We start from the raw sequence: 15,771 nt of genomic DNA on the forward strand, positions 1-15,771 counted from the left end.
AGTTAACGCATACTGTGCATGCTGCTTCCGTGTATGTGCCCCCTCACCAGTAGCGAGGCAGAGCTGGTCTCTTGACTCTGGCAGTAATCCACCACTCTCCCTTTGAGGACTGACTGAGAAGTGGAATGGTAACACGACCTACCAGCTCAGTACAGAACGGGGAAAGAGGAATAGGAGCAGGGAAAGTGCAAGCAAAACACACCATCCTAGCGAGGACCCCTCAAAGGAGATTCCTTCTTCGGGACAGCATTGTAATACGCGGACTCCGAATCAGGACTAAAGACCCTAAAAGGAACAAGTGTCCCGCTGACAATTAATATATATATATATATGAGGGATGCAATGGGACATATTACTGGGTACTTCAGAAGCCATGGCGGTATTGAATCTGAAGGCAACAGAAAACACCAAGAGACCCAGCAGCTCCCTGCGGACTGCTAGACAAGGCAGCGGTAGGGTAGGGGGGCAAAAAGACCAAGAAACATGAAGCACAGGAATTTAGCAGGAGGTAAGTCTACCAGGGGAACAGTACACACAAACCGGGGATGGAAGCAACATAACTAAATTAAAGGAAATGCTATACGGTGACCGACTAAGCTAGAGGGAACGCCATAAAACAATTTCTAAAGTCACCAGACACCATTTTGCTAGTATGTAGCATTTTTATAGCAACCTCGTGGGGCTGTGCTCCCACTGCTGGTTCTGACCTGGAATTGTCTGTCCTTGCCGTTCTTTGTGCCAGCCAGCTACCAAGAACAGGTAGCTGACAGCCTCCAACCCTTTCCTCTCATCCATGGATTTCTTGGACAGAAACAGACTTGCACTTATGTCTCTTTCCCAGAGTGTCCATGGATGTAATACTGACATCCCTCAGCTGTGCTATTTGTGTTTGCCTACTAAAAATTCTCATCAGGATTTGACTCCAGACTCTTGGCAGTTCCTTGACTTTGGCGTCCTGGTGTACCCAAGCCTCCTGGGATCGTTATGGGCTATCTTCATCGTAGCATCGTATAAGAATAATTTACGGGGCCGGGAATTGGTGTATGTATGATCAATGCCCATAATCACAAAGACTTCCATTGTGAATTTCTCATAGACAAACCACCATGCAAGTCTGTTATGGAGAGACATTGTCTGTTGCCAGAGGAGGAGGCCTGTGAGAGACAAGCCAAGACCTCTGTGTTTCTCTCTCCATTCTTATATCCCATTCCCCATTTACCCTTGGAAAGATTGTGTTCTGATGGTGGTTCTCACTTTTCACTGTGTTCTTAGTCTCTTTTTGTGGTAGATTGGAGGATTATTATCAGAGTTTGTCACCTCGTACCCACATCCTCTTCAGAATTGTGACATTCGGGTGGTACTGCTGGTGTGGACTTTGCAGCTCCTGTAATTCCAGTGCAGCTCCCAATCCAGACAACCAAACTCCCGCTTTGGGAAATTATTTTTGAAACACAGAAAAAAGTTACAAGTTTGGTGTGTGGCTGTTAAAACCTGTGGAATACGTCCTCCAAACTTTTGGTACACTGAAAGGAACCACCTTAACAATGGTTTATTTTACTGTACAGAGATGACTGCTGGGCTGGCAGTCATCTCTAAATTTGGCATGCGGAGTACTGTCGAGATGGCAAAGGCAATGTCGTCCGCCACCCCAATGGGCACTACTCCTTCCCCTAAACTCTTGATGTCCATCAGAGCTATTCATATAATAGGTATATATTCCCAGATAGGTAGGGCAGTTAGTATCAAACTCCGTTTTAAAAAGTACAGGTACCATTTAGGACCAAGATACAACCAAAGCATTTTAATTAAGTATTACATAGTGCTGTACTCTGATGCAAAAATTGCTAAAATCAATAGACCGGGCTTTTCAATGAGATGGAGATTGCAAGTCCCCCACAATCTGCAGAAACCCTTACTTGAATCTCAGTTCATTTACTGTGTTGCAGAATATCAAGCATGCTGTGATCCATCTGTCAATCACGCCAAACAGGGCTAAACCGGTCGTGGGCCGCTTTTATTTCAGTTCATGTAGGACCTGGTCTGGCAGTTCCACTGGGCTGTTTCTTATGGACCAGGGTCAAGATTTATTTCATATGGCTGGGTCCAAACTGAAGTAGCATGGTGGGCAAAAGAAGGATGCGTTGGAATGCTACCTGAGTGATAACCTTCGGACCGCTTCTCACTCCATTTGCAAATAGACAAAGCCATCCACATTGACAAAGTACAGTGGCAAAATGTTATCTTCCAACTTTGCCCATGAGCAAAGAACTCTAGAGACATCCTTTATTCCATTTGATGTATCACTATCACTTGTCTCTGCCTCTATCTGCTACATATTACGTTTTCATGGCTACAAAGGGCCTGAAGGCAACATACTAATGCTCTATAAAACACGTAAAATACAATAAATGAAAGAAGGCATGCAGAAGCCTTCAGTCTAATTAAAAGGCATTCCAAAGACCCATAGAAAAACAGCATTTGCAGTGTTCTATGTACCCTGAAATATACTGTAACAGAATTGAAATGTTTTTACAAACGTCTTGCCATTTACACATTCCCTGGCCTTTACCTGCCCTCTCACAGCACAGAGGCACTAACAGATTTTGTGCTGGATTTCAACAAAACTTTAACAGAAACCAGATCTTTCTATGACCGTTAACATGGTAGATCTTTCTATTTCAGGCAATTGCCTTACCAAGTATACCATCATAACCAAGATTTTGCATCGGCTCAGTCCTTTCTTTATCCAGCCAGTGTCACCTGAATACCTCCATTGAGGTCTCACCTTCTCCCAGCAGTAAACGACGTTTGGAAGAACTGTATGAGATAACCTTTCTCCTGATCAGTACTTACTTTGTAAAGAAGGGTGCCTAATACCAAGGTTGTGTAGACTTGATATCACCTCATGACTCTTCCGTACACTATCAAACACTTTCAAGTTCTATTTCACTTCTGTTTTCTTTCTTGGTCACGGTTTTTCAGATTTTCTTTTCCGCCTCCTTTTCCCATTTCTGTTCCTCCTCCTTTCCTTTTTGTGTTTTAGCTCTTGCTCTGGGTAAAGTATAAGGAAAAATAATTGCTGTTCCCTAAAAATGAGTGCCAGCGGGCCCCACTTCCAACCACTGGCTCAAATTAAGCACTGCTCCTGATTTGTGGGCAACTGTCTACCCCTTTCAATGGTTGCGCTAAATGTCAACAATCTCGTGAACGTTTGGCAGAAACTTCACAAAGCTGCAGTTGGACCTGAACTTAAATAAACTGAAACATTCAGCTTTAAGAACTTTACGTCCCTCTTTCCCAGACTAAAGTATCTCAAAATGTCTTCCTTGGTGTTAACCAGCACCGAGATGACAAAGCACCTAGCCTCCGTAACGTCCTGCTGTATTTCTCTCCCTCTGTCTGTTTAGCAGAAGAGGTGAATATCTCTGTTTATGTATGAGCCGGATTTCTTCGCAGTCATAGACAGAATGGATTTTGATTAGTTTATCATTTACCATAAAATTACTTGATGCCAATAATTTCATTACAAGACCGGAGGCTGCCATTATGCATTATCTTTTTAATGCAACTTCAAGTACAGCCGCCACTTAGTAGTTACATCATAAAGGAAACATCTAGAACAACAAGTGTATCCAGGCAACGGCAGCACAAGGATCAGCCTCTTTTAAATGCGGCTTCAAGTCAGATAAGTTGTGTTTTTCCTATCCTAGTCACTGTACTGCTGTTTCTTACTTTCTGTTGCCTAGTTATATTCCTGATTTTCTTCTGAAACTATTGTAAACCCTTACTTTTTCTTACGCCTGGTGTTATGACCTAAATTACCATTTTAATTGCGTTTACCCTCTTCGCCTACTTAGGCTCTCCGTCTTTCACCTTTCCTTTTCTGATCTGTCTAAAGCTACCTTTGACTGCTAGCGATATTTAAGTTGTTCTTGTTATGTTAGCATATTTTACGTTTGCCTACATTATAATACCGCCATTTGGAAGTTTCACCATAATGTAGATGCTTCGCCGTGACTCTCTCCGCTTGCGCCTCGCACCGCTACCGCTCCAGGACGCCTCTCATCCCTGCCGGCACAGGGTAAAATCGCCTCATTTACTTCGCGTCTCAGTGCTTACGAAATTAGCTTACGAAAACCCCTTCTACTTCCAGCTGTTCCAGGCCTCCTAAAGGGCAGAAACGATTTCGATCACCCCCTCGTTCTGAATGGGACTTTGAACCTTCTTGCCTGGAAAAGTGTCAGGCGAGCCAATGAAATCACTGGACTTTCGGCGCAGGCTTCTTCTCTCCTCCAGGAATCCTGGGCACCTGGTACCCACTCTAGGTACAACGGAATCTGGAAAAGATGGGTTCGTTGGTGCATGGAAAGGAACCTGGATTCCGTGGAGGCCCCTATTGTGCATGTAACCAATTTCCTGGTAGAACAATTTGATAGAGGCCTTTCCTACAGATCCATTAACTGTTATAGGTCGGCCATTTCCGCTGGTCATTCCCTCCTTAATGGTCGATCTATTTGCAAACACCCGATCATTTGTAGAGTGATGAAAAGTATCAGACTTAAGAGGCCTCCAAAACCGAAATATGACTCCCTTTGGGACGTAAGACTACTTCTTGACCTTTTTTGCAATTGGCCGGATAATAGTTTGTTAAGCAACAAATTTCTCTCGATCAAACTAGCTTCCCTCCTTTGTCTTATTTCCTGCCGTAGGGTCTCGGATGTTAAAGCCTTAGAGGTATCCAACAGATCCTATGATGCTTTCGGCGTCAGATTCGATATTCTTAAAAGAACTAAAACAATGTCTGATATGATCTTTTACCCTTATGTGTAGTTGACTGCATGAGGGAATATGATTTAAGGACTAATCCTCTTCGCACTATTGGCGTGACCCAACTCCTACTTTCATTCGTTAGACCCTTCAAACCTGTTTCTTCTTCTACAATAGCTAGATGGGTTAAATTAGCTATGCAATTGGCAGGCATCGACCTGTCTAGATTTCAAGCACATTCCTTAAGGGGAGCTATGGCTAGTCAGTCCTTTTGGAAAGGAGCAAAATTAGACGACATCCTCAAAGCAGCTGATTGGTCAAGCTCCTTTACCTTTGCCAGACATTACTGCAAACCTGTCGAACACATATCAGATGTAATTCTGTCTGACTACCAACATGCATAATGGCAGCCTCCGGTCTTGTAATGAAATTGCGATTCTCCTATTACCATGACCAGAGAATCTGGATTTCATTAAAGACACGGAGGCTGACATTATCCCATCCCTCCCTTCCCGAAGTGGATTTTAGCCTTTCTTTACTTGCATTATGTAATGCTTTGTTTTATTATATTACTCAATTGTTTACCAATTTGACTGTTATTGCCTTGTGTGGTTTATGCTATCTTTAACCTCCGTTGCTTCTTTCCCCTTCATAGGGTGATAAGTACTTTTCCTAACTTTATTTCCCTTTTCAGATAATTCGTCTTGATTGGATTTTTTCTTCGCCATCCATCGTAGCGGAAGATACCTCCCTACTCTGTTCCATGGATTGATCTTTCGTGATGTCGCCAGCTTTGGGACTTCGTTACCACGGAGGAACTTTTTTCTCCTTTTCTTGTGATCAATGCATTTAAAAGAGGCTGATCCTTGTGCTGCCGTTGCCTTGGATACACTTGTTGTTCTAGATGTTTCCTGTATGATGTAACGACTAAGTGGCGGCTGTACTTGAAGTTGCTTTAAAAAGATAATGCATAATGTCAGCCTCCGTGTCTTTAATGAAATCCAGATTCTCTGGTCATGGTAATAGGAGAATCGCAATTCTGCAACAGCCTTCGATGATAATGTTTTAAAGACACATTTTCATTGGTGGATGTTCACATCTCACCATCTTTCGCTTCTGGTATGCTTATATTTGCCATAACAGCCCTCGTTTGTATAGATTGGTGTGGGCTCCTTTCTTTCGTCAGCCTTCCTTTTAGATGCCTTTGGTGAGAATAGGTGCACTACAGCTAGAGGTATGTGCCTTGTAATGGGAACTATTGCATTCAAGAACAGACTGTATGGACCAGACGCTTGTGGAGTTGCAGTTGTGACTTTTTTTTTACATCTTCCCCATTCATTTGGTGTGTCGCCCCATCCTTTCTCCCAGCCCTGCCTCTTTTCCCAGGTGTGTTGGGGTGTTGTTGCTCCTAAATACCCCTGTGCCTTTCCCCATGTGTGTCTGTTGCTCTCGCCCATCTCTCTTTCCCCTTGTGTGTTGGCTCGTCATTTCTGCTTCTTGCCCATCCCTCTTTCCCCTGGTACCACGTTGCATTTTGCCTTCGCTATGCTAGCCAGTGTCTACGAAAGGGCAACAAAGTATAAAGAGGTGGCGAAGTTGATAGTCTGTGTTATAAATTAACCGTGTAGAGGCCTTTGAAATTGACAAAACATTTTCAAATTACTGCTGGAAAACCCTGCCTGATGCACTGAGGTCTAGTAATCATGAATATGGTGGCCATAAACGTTCTCTTGTCTGGTGTGGTCGCAATTATAACACTAATATTAGTAGCTCTGGAAGATTTTCCCTGAACTCGGGTAGCTCTTAATGTAGAAAAGGTTGTAAACCCCTGCGAGGGCCAGACTGGGAACCAAAACCGGCCCTGGCAAAGTGCTCGGCCAGCCACCCAGGTGGGTTGGGGGTGCGGCCGAGCTGTTTGCTACGGCCGGTTTCAGCCGATTTCGTTACAGTGGCTGATATTGCATCTATGCTGCAAAAACGGCCCTGTAACAAAATCGGCCCCCAGGGGCCCAAAACCAGCCCCTAAACCTGGCGGCCTACCGGGGAAATGCCCGGTGCCCGCTACTGCCATTTCGGCCCTGACCCCTGCTGTAGATCATGGAGTCTGTAGTCTGCATTTTATTTTGCAGAAGGTGCAAGCGACATCACTTAAAGATACCATCTATAAAGCACTGTTCTATTCTTTTTCTGTGCAACATTGTTGCCTCAGTGAAATATTTTCATCTTTGTGTGCAGGATGACTGTCGGTGTCGTTAGTAAAATATGAGAAACACAAGAACAGTTTTATTGTGTTGCTTCTGGAAGCCATACTGTCCACTCTCTAACTTCGTCATATTGCACTCACATTTTGGAAAAATAGAATAATTCACACAGTGGGTGACTTACCGGAGATAAGTCTGCATGTTAAGGTAACATCTGTAGGTAATCCACCCTTTCTACTTACAGCAGTAGAATTGACAAAGCCAATCGGCCTGGTTCGTTGTACTAAAGCATGACATGTTGACATGCTGTTTGATTGTGTTAGTATATTAAAGCCTCAGCTGTTGGATTTGCAACGCTTGGTTTTTCTTCTACTAGACTGTGCGGATTAAGCAAAGTATTCTTTTAAGTATCTGCTGTACTATGAATTTAAAAACCTGCTGTATCATTACTATGTTAACCTGTCTGTTTATAGTTTTCAGGAGACTGAGAATGCATGGCATGGTGGATGTCTCGCCCTGGCGGAACTTGGCCGGAGGGGACTGCTGCTGCCCTCCCGACTTGAGAATGGTACGATTCTAACATAAAGAATAAGTCTTTTTTCTGAAATTGTTCTTGGTTATTGCTGTTTAGGATCATATTCGATAACAGTTTAAGCAATATTTGCTGTCTATCTATTTATTTGATTGACTATGAGCTATTCATGCAGCTGATTGATCTCCTGCTAACGGGGCGAATGAAAAATTTCCTAGCTAACGTAACGGTAAGTTTCAATTCTATTAAGGACTCGGAGGCGAGGATTATGCTATTCTTACTTCACTTTATTGAAAGCAGCCATTTGTAGTCGAGCACAATAAACCACTATTCCCATGAACCAAAGGGAATAAACAGACAAATCAATAGGGAGTCCATGGCCAGAGTGTCCCATCTTCTGCACCAATCACGGGTCCCCAAGGTCCACTTCGTCCCTGTCCATTCCTCTTCTTTCATAGCTCGATCAGCCGCCAAGGACGCTTCAAGAATCCTGCTTGTTGGAATCGCCTGCAAGGAGCAAAGGCATAGCGTAAGCAACAGAAATGTTTGAGGATTACCCCGTGGGAGAAAGCATCTCAGGACAATCACAAGAACATGTCAACAGAGCAAACCAAATTAAGCCAAAATGTACTTACTCCCATATGAGGGAGGGAGAACAGCAAGGAACTTGTACCCTGGGTGGGATAATCCTCGCCTCCGAGTCCTTAATAGCATTTAAACTTTCCGTTACGTTAGCTAGGAAATTTTTCATTCTGTTTCCGGACCGGAGGCAAGGATTATGCTAGTTTAAAGCTTGCTCACCACCAAGTGAGCCATATCAATCACCGGTTTAAAATAAAACCGTTTAAAGGTAGAGTCTGAAGACCAATCTACTGTGTTCAGGATGTCTTCCAGACGTGCTCCCAGGGTAAAAGCCTTGGAGGCCATTGCTCCTCTGGTAAAATGCGCTCCAAACGCGCGTAGGTCGATACCCGCTTCTTGCATTACCCACCTAACCCAACGGGCAATCGTGGGGGATGACACCACCTTCTGAGGCTTCCTAAGCAGGATGAGTAACTGGCGTTCCCCGGGAGGCGAAACTCCTCCGACATCTTCGCATATGCTTTGAGGCAAGACACCACACATAACTTCGTGGAATCCGGGAAAGCGGGATAAGAGATGGATTTCGTGCCTCATTTAGTGCGCTACGGATAGTAGACATTACCCCCGTAGGGGAAAACATTCTACGCGAAACATCCAGGGCTCTAACATCCGAGACTCGTCTGCAAGAGACTAGACACAAGCATGGCTAGCTTTCCAGAAAGCTCCTTCCTAGAGAGGAACCTATTCAGTTGCCAGGAGAGCACAAGTTCAAAACCTGATTGACATCCCATAGCTGGGAGAAACGCGGTTCTGGAGGCAAAGAGAGACAGATGCCTCGAAGTTGGCGACAGAAAGGGATGCTCCCCAACCGGAGAGCCATCGACTATGGTGTGCCCAGCAGAGATGGCGGAGCGAAAGGTATTGACTATCCGATACACCAAACCCTCTTCTGCCAGTGAGGCCAAAAAATTCAAAATGGAGGTCTCATCCGCTGCCATGGGATCGATACCCCGTCGCAAACACCAACGACACCACCTTCTCCAGGTGGAACGGTATCTTTTGACAGTGCTGTCAGCCCAGGCTTTGGCCATGAATGCCTGAGCCGGTCCCGAAAGGCCTGGGACCGCCCATCGTCCCCTGTAATCCGCCACGCCAACAGGGTCAGCGATCCTTGCTCGATAAGAGGGTGAGGACTCCCACTCGGATTGAGGAGAAGAGTTGGAAACCGGGGGAGTGGGATTGGAGAATCCCAAGAAAGTTCCAGTAGAACCGGAAACCAGACTTGCGATCTCCAAATTGGCGAGAGCACCATGTCCGTCCTCTGACGCTGCACCTGGGCTATGACTCGCATTATCATGGCAAATGGGGGAAAGGCATAGTCCATTTCCTCCCGACAATTCTGTAGGAATGCGTCCGTCTGTTCCGCAAGGGAATCCGGTTTCCAGCTGAAGATCCGGGGAAGCCGGTGGCCCAGGCGAGAGGCAAATAGATCCACCGAGAAAGGACCCCAGATGCTTTGGAGATCCGCAAACACTCCCGGGTGAAGCTTCTAGAGACACACATCGAGACTGGATGTCCGCCACCTGGTTGTCTTGACCGGGAAGATATTCTGGCATTACCGAGATCTGGTGATCTAAGCAGTACTGCCAGAAGTTCGCTGCCAGGTCCAAGATGGCCTTGGAGCGTGTGCCTCCCAGATGGTTGATATATCGGACTGCCGATACATTGTTCATCTTGAGGAGTACGCAGGATTGGTTTGAGTCCTTGGTCCAGCACTGGATCGCGAACGAGCCGGCCTAAAGCTCCAGACAGTTGATTTGTAACTGTTGCTCTGATGGAGACCACACACCTCCTGTGGCGAACTCGCCACACCTTGCGCCTCAGCTGCTCGCGTCGGACTCTATGACGATATCTGGCTTGGAACCGAAAATGGCCCGCTCATTCCAGGCCTCCATGTGAGAGAGCCACCACTGGAGCTCCTCCCTGGCATCCGCAGAGAGAGTTAGCTTGTGAGAATAAGAGAGACCTTTGCGCAGGTGTGATGCCTTGAGGCACTGAAGGGCTCTGTAATGGGGCGGGCCCGGAAAAATCGCCTGAATGGAGTCCGAAAGAAGACCTATAATGCGAGCTAACTGCCTGAGAGAAATCTGAGACTGGGCTAAAGATCTCTGAATCTCGTGATGAATTTTTGTCATTTTGGGAGAGGGAAGGCTGAGAGTGGACTCCGCGGAGTCTATTGCGAAATTGAGGAAAAGCACCTTCTGAGATGGAATCAGGGTGGACTTGGCCTCGTTGATCACAAACTCGAGGCTCTGAAGGAGGTTGACCGCTGTCTGAAGAAGGCGAGAGAGTGTACTGGGGTCTTGAGCCATCAAAAGAATGTCGTCGAGATAGACGATGAGTCTCATGCCCAATGTCTGCAGGCGCTCGATCACCGGCCGGAGAACCTTGGTGAAACACCAAGGGGCGGAGGACAGGCCAAAGTGGAGCGTGGTGAACTCGTAAGTTTTGTTCCGCCAGGGAAACTGCAGGAAACGCCGATGTGGCGGGAAGATAGGGATCGCAAGGTAGGCGTCCTTGATTGAGTCGCACCATCCAGTCGTTGGGGCGAAGAATGTTGCGAAGCAGATGGATGCCCTCCATCTTGAAGTGGCGGTAAACCAGCCACTCGTTGAACTCGCATAAGTTGATAACCGGCCGTTTTCCCCCGTCCGGGTTGTCCACCAAAAAGAGATTGCTGAGAAACCCTCTGGGATGTGGCAGATTTACTGCGATAGCCCCTTTGTCCAAAAGGGTCTGGAGCTCCTGATCGGCCAGAGTGGAGTTTGTCTTGGAAAAACAAAGCGGTCGCTGAGCCACGGGTTGCGAAGGAGCCCCGAGAAACTCTATGTGAAAACCCTGCACCGTCTGCAAGACCCAGGTGTCCCCCATGATGGAAGTCCAGAGCGGACCCGGTCTTGATATTGAACAAAAACAATGACAAGTATTTAAACCTGACCTCTGCGCACTATATTCTAATAGCTGTTGCTATATTATTTCTTTAAAAAAAATCCTGAATCAAAACACATTAAACATTGACACAATTATAGATCAAAACTTTCTTGAACATTCAACTTCATACAACACAAATAATATTTGATGATCGTATCCTTTTGCAAATTTTTATTCCATTATCTCCATGGATGCTTTCTTCAGGCTCAATCTCTTTACATCAGTACAAAAAGTCCATGAAATCCATTGCTTTGACTGTACTTCTAATGACATGCCCAATGCATTTTGGGCCCCATGGGCCCTTCCTCAGGGCCTACAGTCTGTAAATTATATAAATCATACAAATAAATAAAATGTATTGTTTTACATGTAATGTGCAGGGGAACAATAAAGAAAACAATTCAATTCTTAAATATTGTTAAGCAGACAAATAATATGGAACAGCACAAAGTTTCTCAAAAGAACAAATTTCCTAAATTATGACTGTTTTGTACGATATAGAGTTTGATGGAACAAATAAAAAAGGAAAGCAAGAAACCATTCGTGACTGAGACAATGATGATAGATAAACCAACACCACTTTTTATTAACTGACACCCAGTGCTCGTGAAGTGAAACAAGTCATCAAACTACCCAAAGAAATGCCACGTGAAACCCAACCAAGATGCGATTAAACAATAACTTATCCCACCGAAATCCTTTAATGAAAAAGTATGCCAAGTAGCTATACTACACGCGCCTCAATATAAACCTGAAATGAATAGAAAAACGCCATGAACTACCACTATACTCGACTCGAACGAAAAATAAAAACACGTATTTCAGAACATAAAAGTACCATTTGCAACAAAAACACCAAAAGCAGTTTATCAGTTCATTGGATGAAAGTTCGCCATACAATAGCGCAATTAAAATTCCAAGTAATAGAAATGATCGAGCCCACACCAGGTAGGGATCTCACTAAAACCTTACTTCAAAGAGAGATATTTTGGATTAGAAGACTAGAGACTCAGGATCCCAAAGGGATCAATGACAAAGTAGATTTAGGCTGCTTTTTGTAATGTACCAACCGTTCCGGCAAATTAGGCGTTTTTACGTATTAAGAAACAAGGATGTATTAACTAAACTTTTAATTTCTTGGCCAAGCATGGCTGATGATCATTGAGTTAATATTGAAAGGAATAATGTGTCAGTATCAAGCGTTTGAGATAGTTTTAATTTGATTGTTTTTATTTCTAATTTGATTTACTTTTCACTTAAAAGGTTTCTATCACGAGTGTGTCACAAGCTTTTCTATTCTATTTTTTTCATCTCACATTGTCACTCTAAACATAATGTATACGTAATTAATTAATGCGGCCTTTGTGGAAAGAGAGATCAGTGTTTTTTAAACCTGAAACAGTAATAGGGTTTGTAAATCAATCATGGTTAGTCATGTTCACTTCAGCATCGGAGTTTTGCATCAGTTACTATACAATTTTTGAATAAGTTGTTCCTTCTAAACACTTTTTGTGTTTTATATTGCGTTATTGTCCATGCGTCGGGGTATAGATATTCTCTCTACACTCCCCGAAATCTAAACATTTTTGTAGATTAAGGCACAGGTTTGTGAAATAAATTGCACTAGGTCACTTACATTCCAGTGAAGGGGAATTAAGGGAGATCCAGCTCGGTTAGTAGTTATGCCCGTATTCCTTTTGTTGGTAAGAGTTTACTATTGGTTGATGGACAGCAGTGTTTCACTTGGATTTACTAGAACTGTCCGGAGAAGACAACTTAAAACAAATGAAATGTTTGCTTAAATGTGTAAGGAGACCAGATCAGCGGTGCATATTCATTTTCATGCAGATTTTAAACATGTTGACTTTTTTACCGGGTTTGTATTTTTTTCGGAGATGTCTGCCTGAATTTCCAGGATCACAGTAAGTATGCAGAACCTTCAAAAAGAAAGGAGGAATGAATGGTGCCTAGAAGTAAGGTTGCATTGGTTGTTAACATGTATTTGTGACATTGTTCTTGCTGATTGAGGCACTGATATATTGTAATGGCAGCTCAACTGAGTTGCAGATTAGTTTGAGTAGGGGACATCTTCCCAGTTAGTCTTGACAGGGAAGCCGGAGAACTTGCTCCTGACTGATTAGCTATGTTAAGTGATCGTCAAAAAGCACTGCCATAATTTATCCAAATGGTGTGTTACTGAAACACAACTTAGACAAGACTGAGATACTGTAATATTTGTAAGTTCAGCTTACAGACTGTATGGTCTGTCATTTGGCATTGCAGTTCACTCAGTTGATGTGCCCTGTTAAGTAATTGGCTCAACTTGTGAGATAAGGAAGTGACTTTTGGCATGGAAGCCAGTGAATTCTGTAGCGTTACAGAGGAGACAGATGCTCTGTTGCAAATCCTCCACTTTGTGAGATCTTCTGATGGAATTTAACACAGAAAAACTTGATCTCTTCAGGGCTAAATGGGTAGTAGAGAGTGAGAGAGAGAGCACTCAACACTAAACTCCACTCTGTACTGCTTAGCAAATTAAACACTTAGGACCTGATTTAGATCTCGGCAGTAAAGGTCTTGCTGTCACTTTTTCGACTGATTCACCGCCCGCCGACTTGGCTGTTCGCCCACCTTATTTAGATATTGGCGGGTCCATAGGTGAAAGACCGCCAGAGTCCCCCTGCCTCCAGCAGGAATCTTCACCCATGTCGACGACATCATAGGTAGAAGCGTCTGTCGTCGGAACTCCAGCCAACAGTCCCACCTAGCTGATCCCGATATGTCTTTCCGTCGAGGCAACTGTGGCGGGAATCCCTCCTACTTTGAGTTGGCGGAATCGAAGGAAAGGAGGTCAAAACATATGTTTTTGCTGTTTCCTGCTTCCATTTCCGTCTTGAAACCCAGCGTCCACGTTCCTCCTTTGCTGCTCCGACTCCATCAGGATGCTGAACGACTCCATTGTCACCGGCATCTGAGGTAAGCTACATGTACAACTGTCCTATTATGGATCGTGTGTTGACAATTAATGTAGCCATGTGTAATCTTGCATTGCTCTTGCATACAATATTTTTATTAGATGTAATGCAGTTGTGTACATCTTCCTCCTTATCAAGGTAAATTGAACACACCTGTAGTGACACTTGAAAAAATGATTGTTTTTGTGGTGGTTGTGGGTGTTGTGCTTGTGGTGCCTGTGGGTGTTCATTCAATAATGTGTGTGTATGTTGTGTGTGTGGCATACAATATGTAACTCAAAGGGCCATAACACATTGACTGCATATGTTTTGGAAACTAACATGACAAATGTGTATTGACACATTAATAAGTAGTACTTATCAGTCTCCACTCCACCAGTGACTCACTCCGCCAGCAAACCGCTGCTAGGACACCGCCAGCACAATGAGAATATCTAAATAGGCTTGGCGCAATACCGCCGGTATGACAGCGACGGAGTACTGTTACCCAGCAAAGGAGATTGCCTCTGCCGCAGGTCAGACAACAGACATCTAAATGTGGCAGGCGGAATACCGTCAACTCAACCACGCTATGGAGGGATGGCTCGAGTATCGCCAAGATCTAAGTGAGGCCCTTAGTGCTCAGGAGCTGTCTTCGAATTGGCATAAAAGACATGGTGAGAACTTAAAAATGAGAAGTTCCAGAGAAAAGATTATATATCATTTTCCATTACCAGTGTCTTGGTTTTCTGATTCGCAAAGAACCAGGCAGATGACAAAACCCGGAAATTACCTGGTTACTTTTCTCAGACTCTGGAGCACAGGAGAATGTAACACACTCATAAGACCCTGTCTGTATGGTCAGAGTATTGCAGAAGTAGTGCACTTTTAAATTAGACCATTGGGTAATAAGTATATGGTAACAGGGAGGAAGGAGAACCAAACGACGCGTGGACAAAGCAAAAAAAAGGTTCTGGAGGCCAGCGTGATCGACTGTAGGTCAGAGGGAATCCTAAAACAAACATATGTGACGTCCACTTCCTTAGGCCACTGCCTCTTTTGCTGTCCTAGAAGTGCAGCCCTCTTCACTGACTGTCTACATGTATTCAACCTACTGCTTGGTGATATGTCTTGGTGTGGCCCAGAAATCCCTTCTCTTCCACAGCCCATGCCTCCATAGTCTCATTCTCGAGTATCTCAATCCTTCTTGTGTTCGCTTATGTAGTTTCTACTGTAAAAGTCTCAATTTTTTTAGTGGTAAGTGCTAATTGGGTCTGATGGCAACTCAACTTGTTCCATTTCCTGTTCCAAACCTCCAGGACTGAATCCTGATATCTTTCAAGTCAAACGCGTGACCCAACTCTCCAAACTTTTGTGCAAGAAGCAAAAGCTCTTTTTTGGAATGATCTGGTTGATCCAGAAAAGTACCTATTGGATTACTACATTTAATTTTACATGCGTGTAGAATGTTGACATTGATTTTCTGAAGCGGCCATGCTTTGATTCGTTGTGTTTGTGTTTACATCTTAATGAATTAATTTAATGAATCGCACTTTTGTGTAAAATGGTTGGAATTTCTTAGATGCCCTCTGTGCCTGACTTCCATTAGTACAGAAGCTTTGTACCTCTTGTGCTGAGGTGCGGTGTCATTTGTTTTAGTTTGTTCTGGCTTCCTCTGCAGATTCAGAAAATAGCATGTTGATGCCTGGCAGGATCCTTATTATCCCTAAGTTGGTTAGCGGTG

At 44.1% G+C, this 15,771-nt stretch overlaps 1 protein-coding gene across 1 annotated transcript in view; it reads left to right on the forward strand.

The window, feature by feature from the left end:
* The window catches only part of TBCD (tubulin folding cofactor D), a 2,329,415-nt gene that overhangs the window by 583,969 nt on the left and 1,729,675 nt on the right, over window positions 1-15,771 (forward strand). Inside the window, exon 14 of the mRNA XM_085616794.1 lies at window positions 7,442-7,536. Coding sequence (XP_085472920.1) covers window positions 7,442-7,536 — 95 coding nt within the window. The remainder of the gene's footprint in view (window positions 1-7,441; window positions 7,537-15,771) is intronic.

The sequence above is a fragment of the Triturus cristatus genome, chromosome 7, assembly GCF_964204655.1.
Source record: "Triturus cristatus chromosome 7, aTriCri1.1, whole genome shotgun sequence".
Lineage (NCBI taxonomy): Eukaryota > Metazoa > Chordata > Amphibia > Caudata > Salamandridae > Triturus > Triturus cristatus.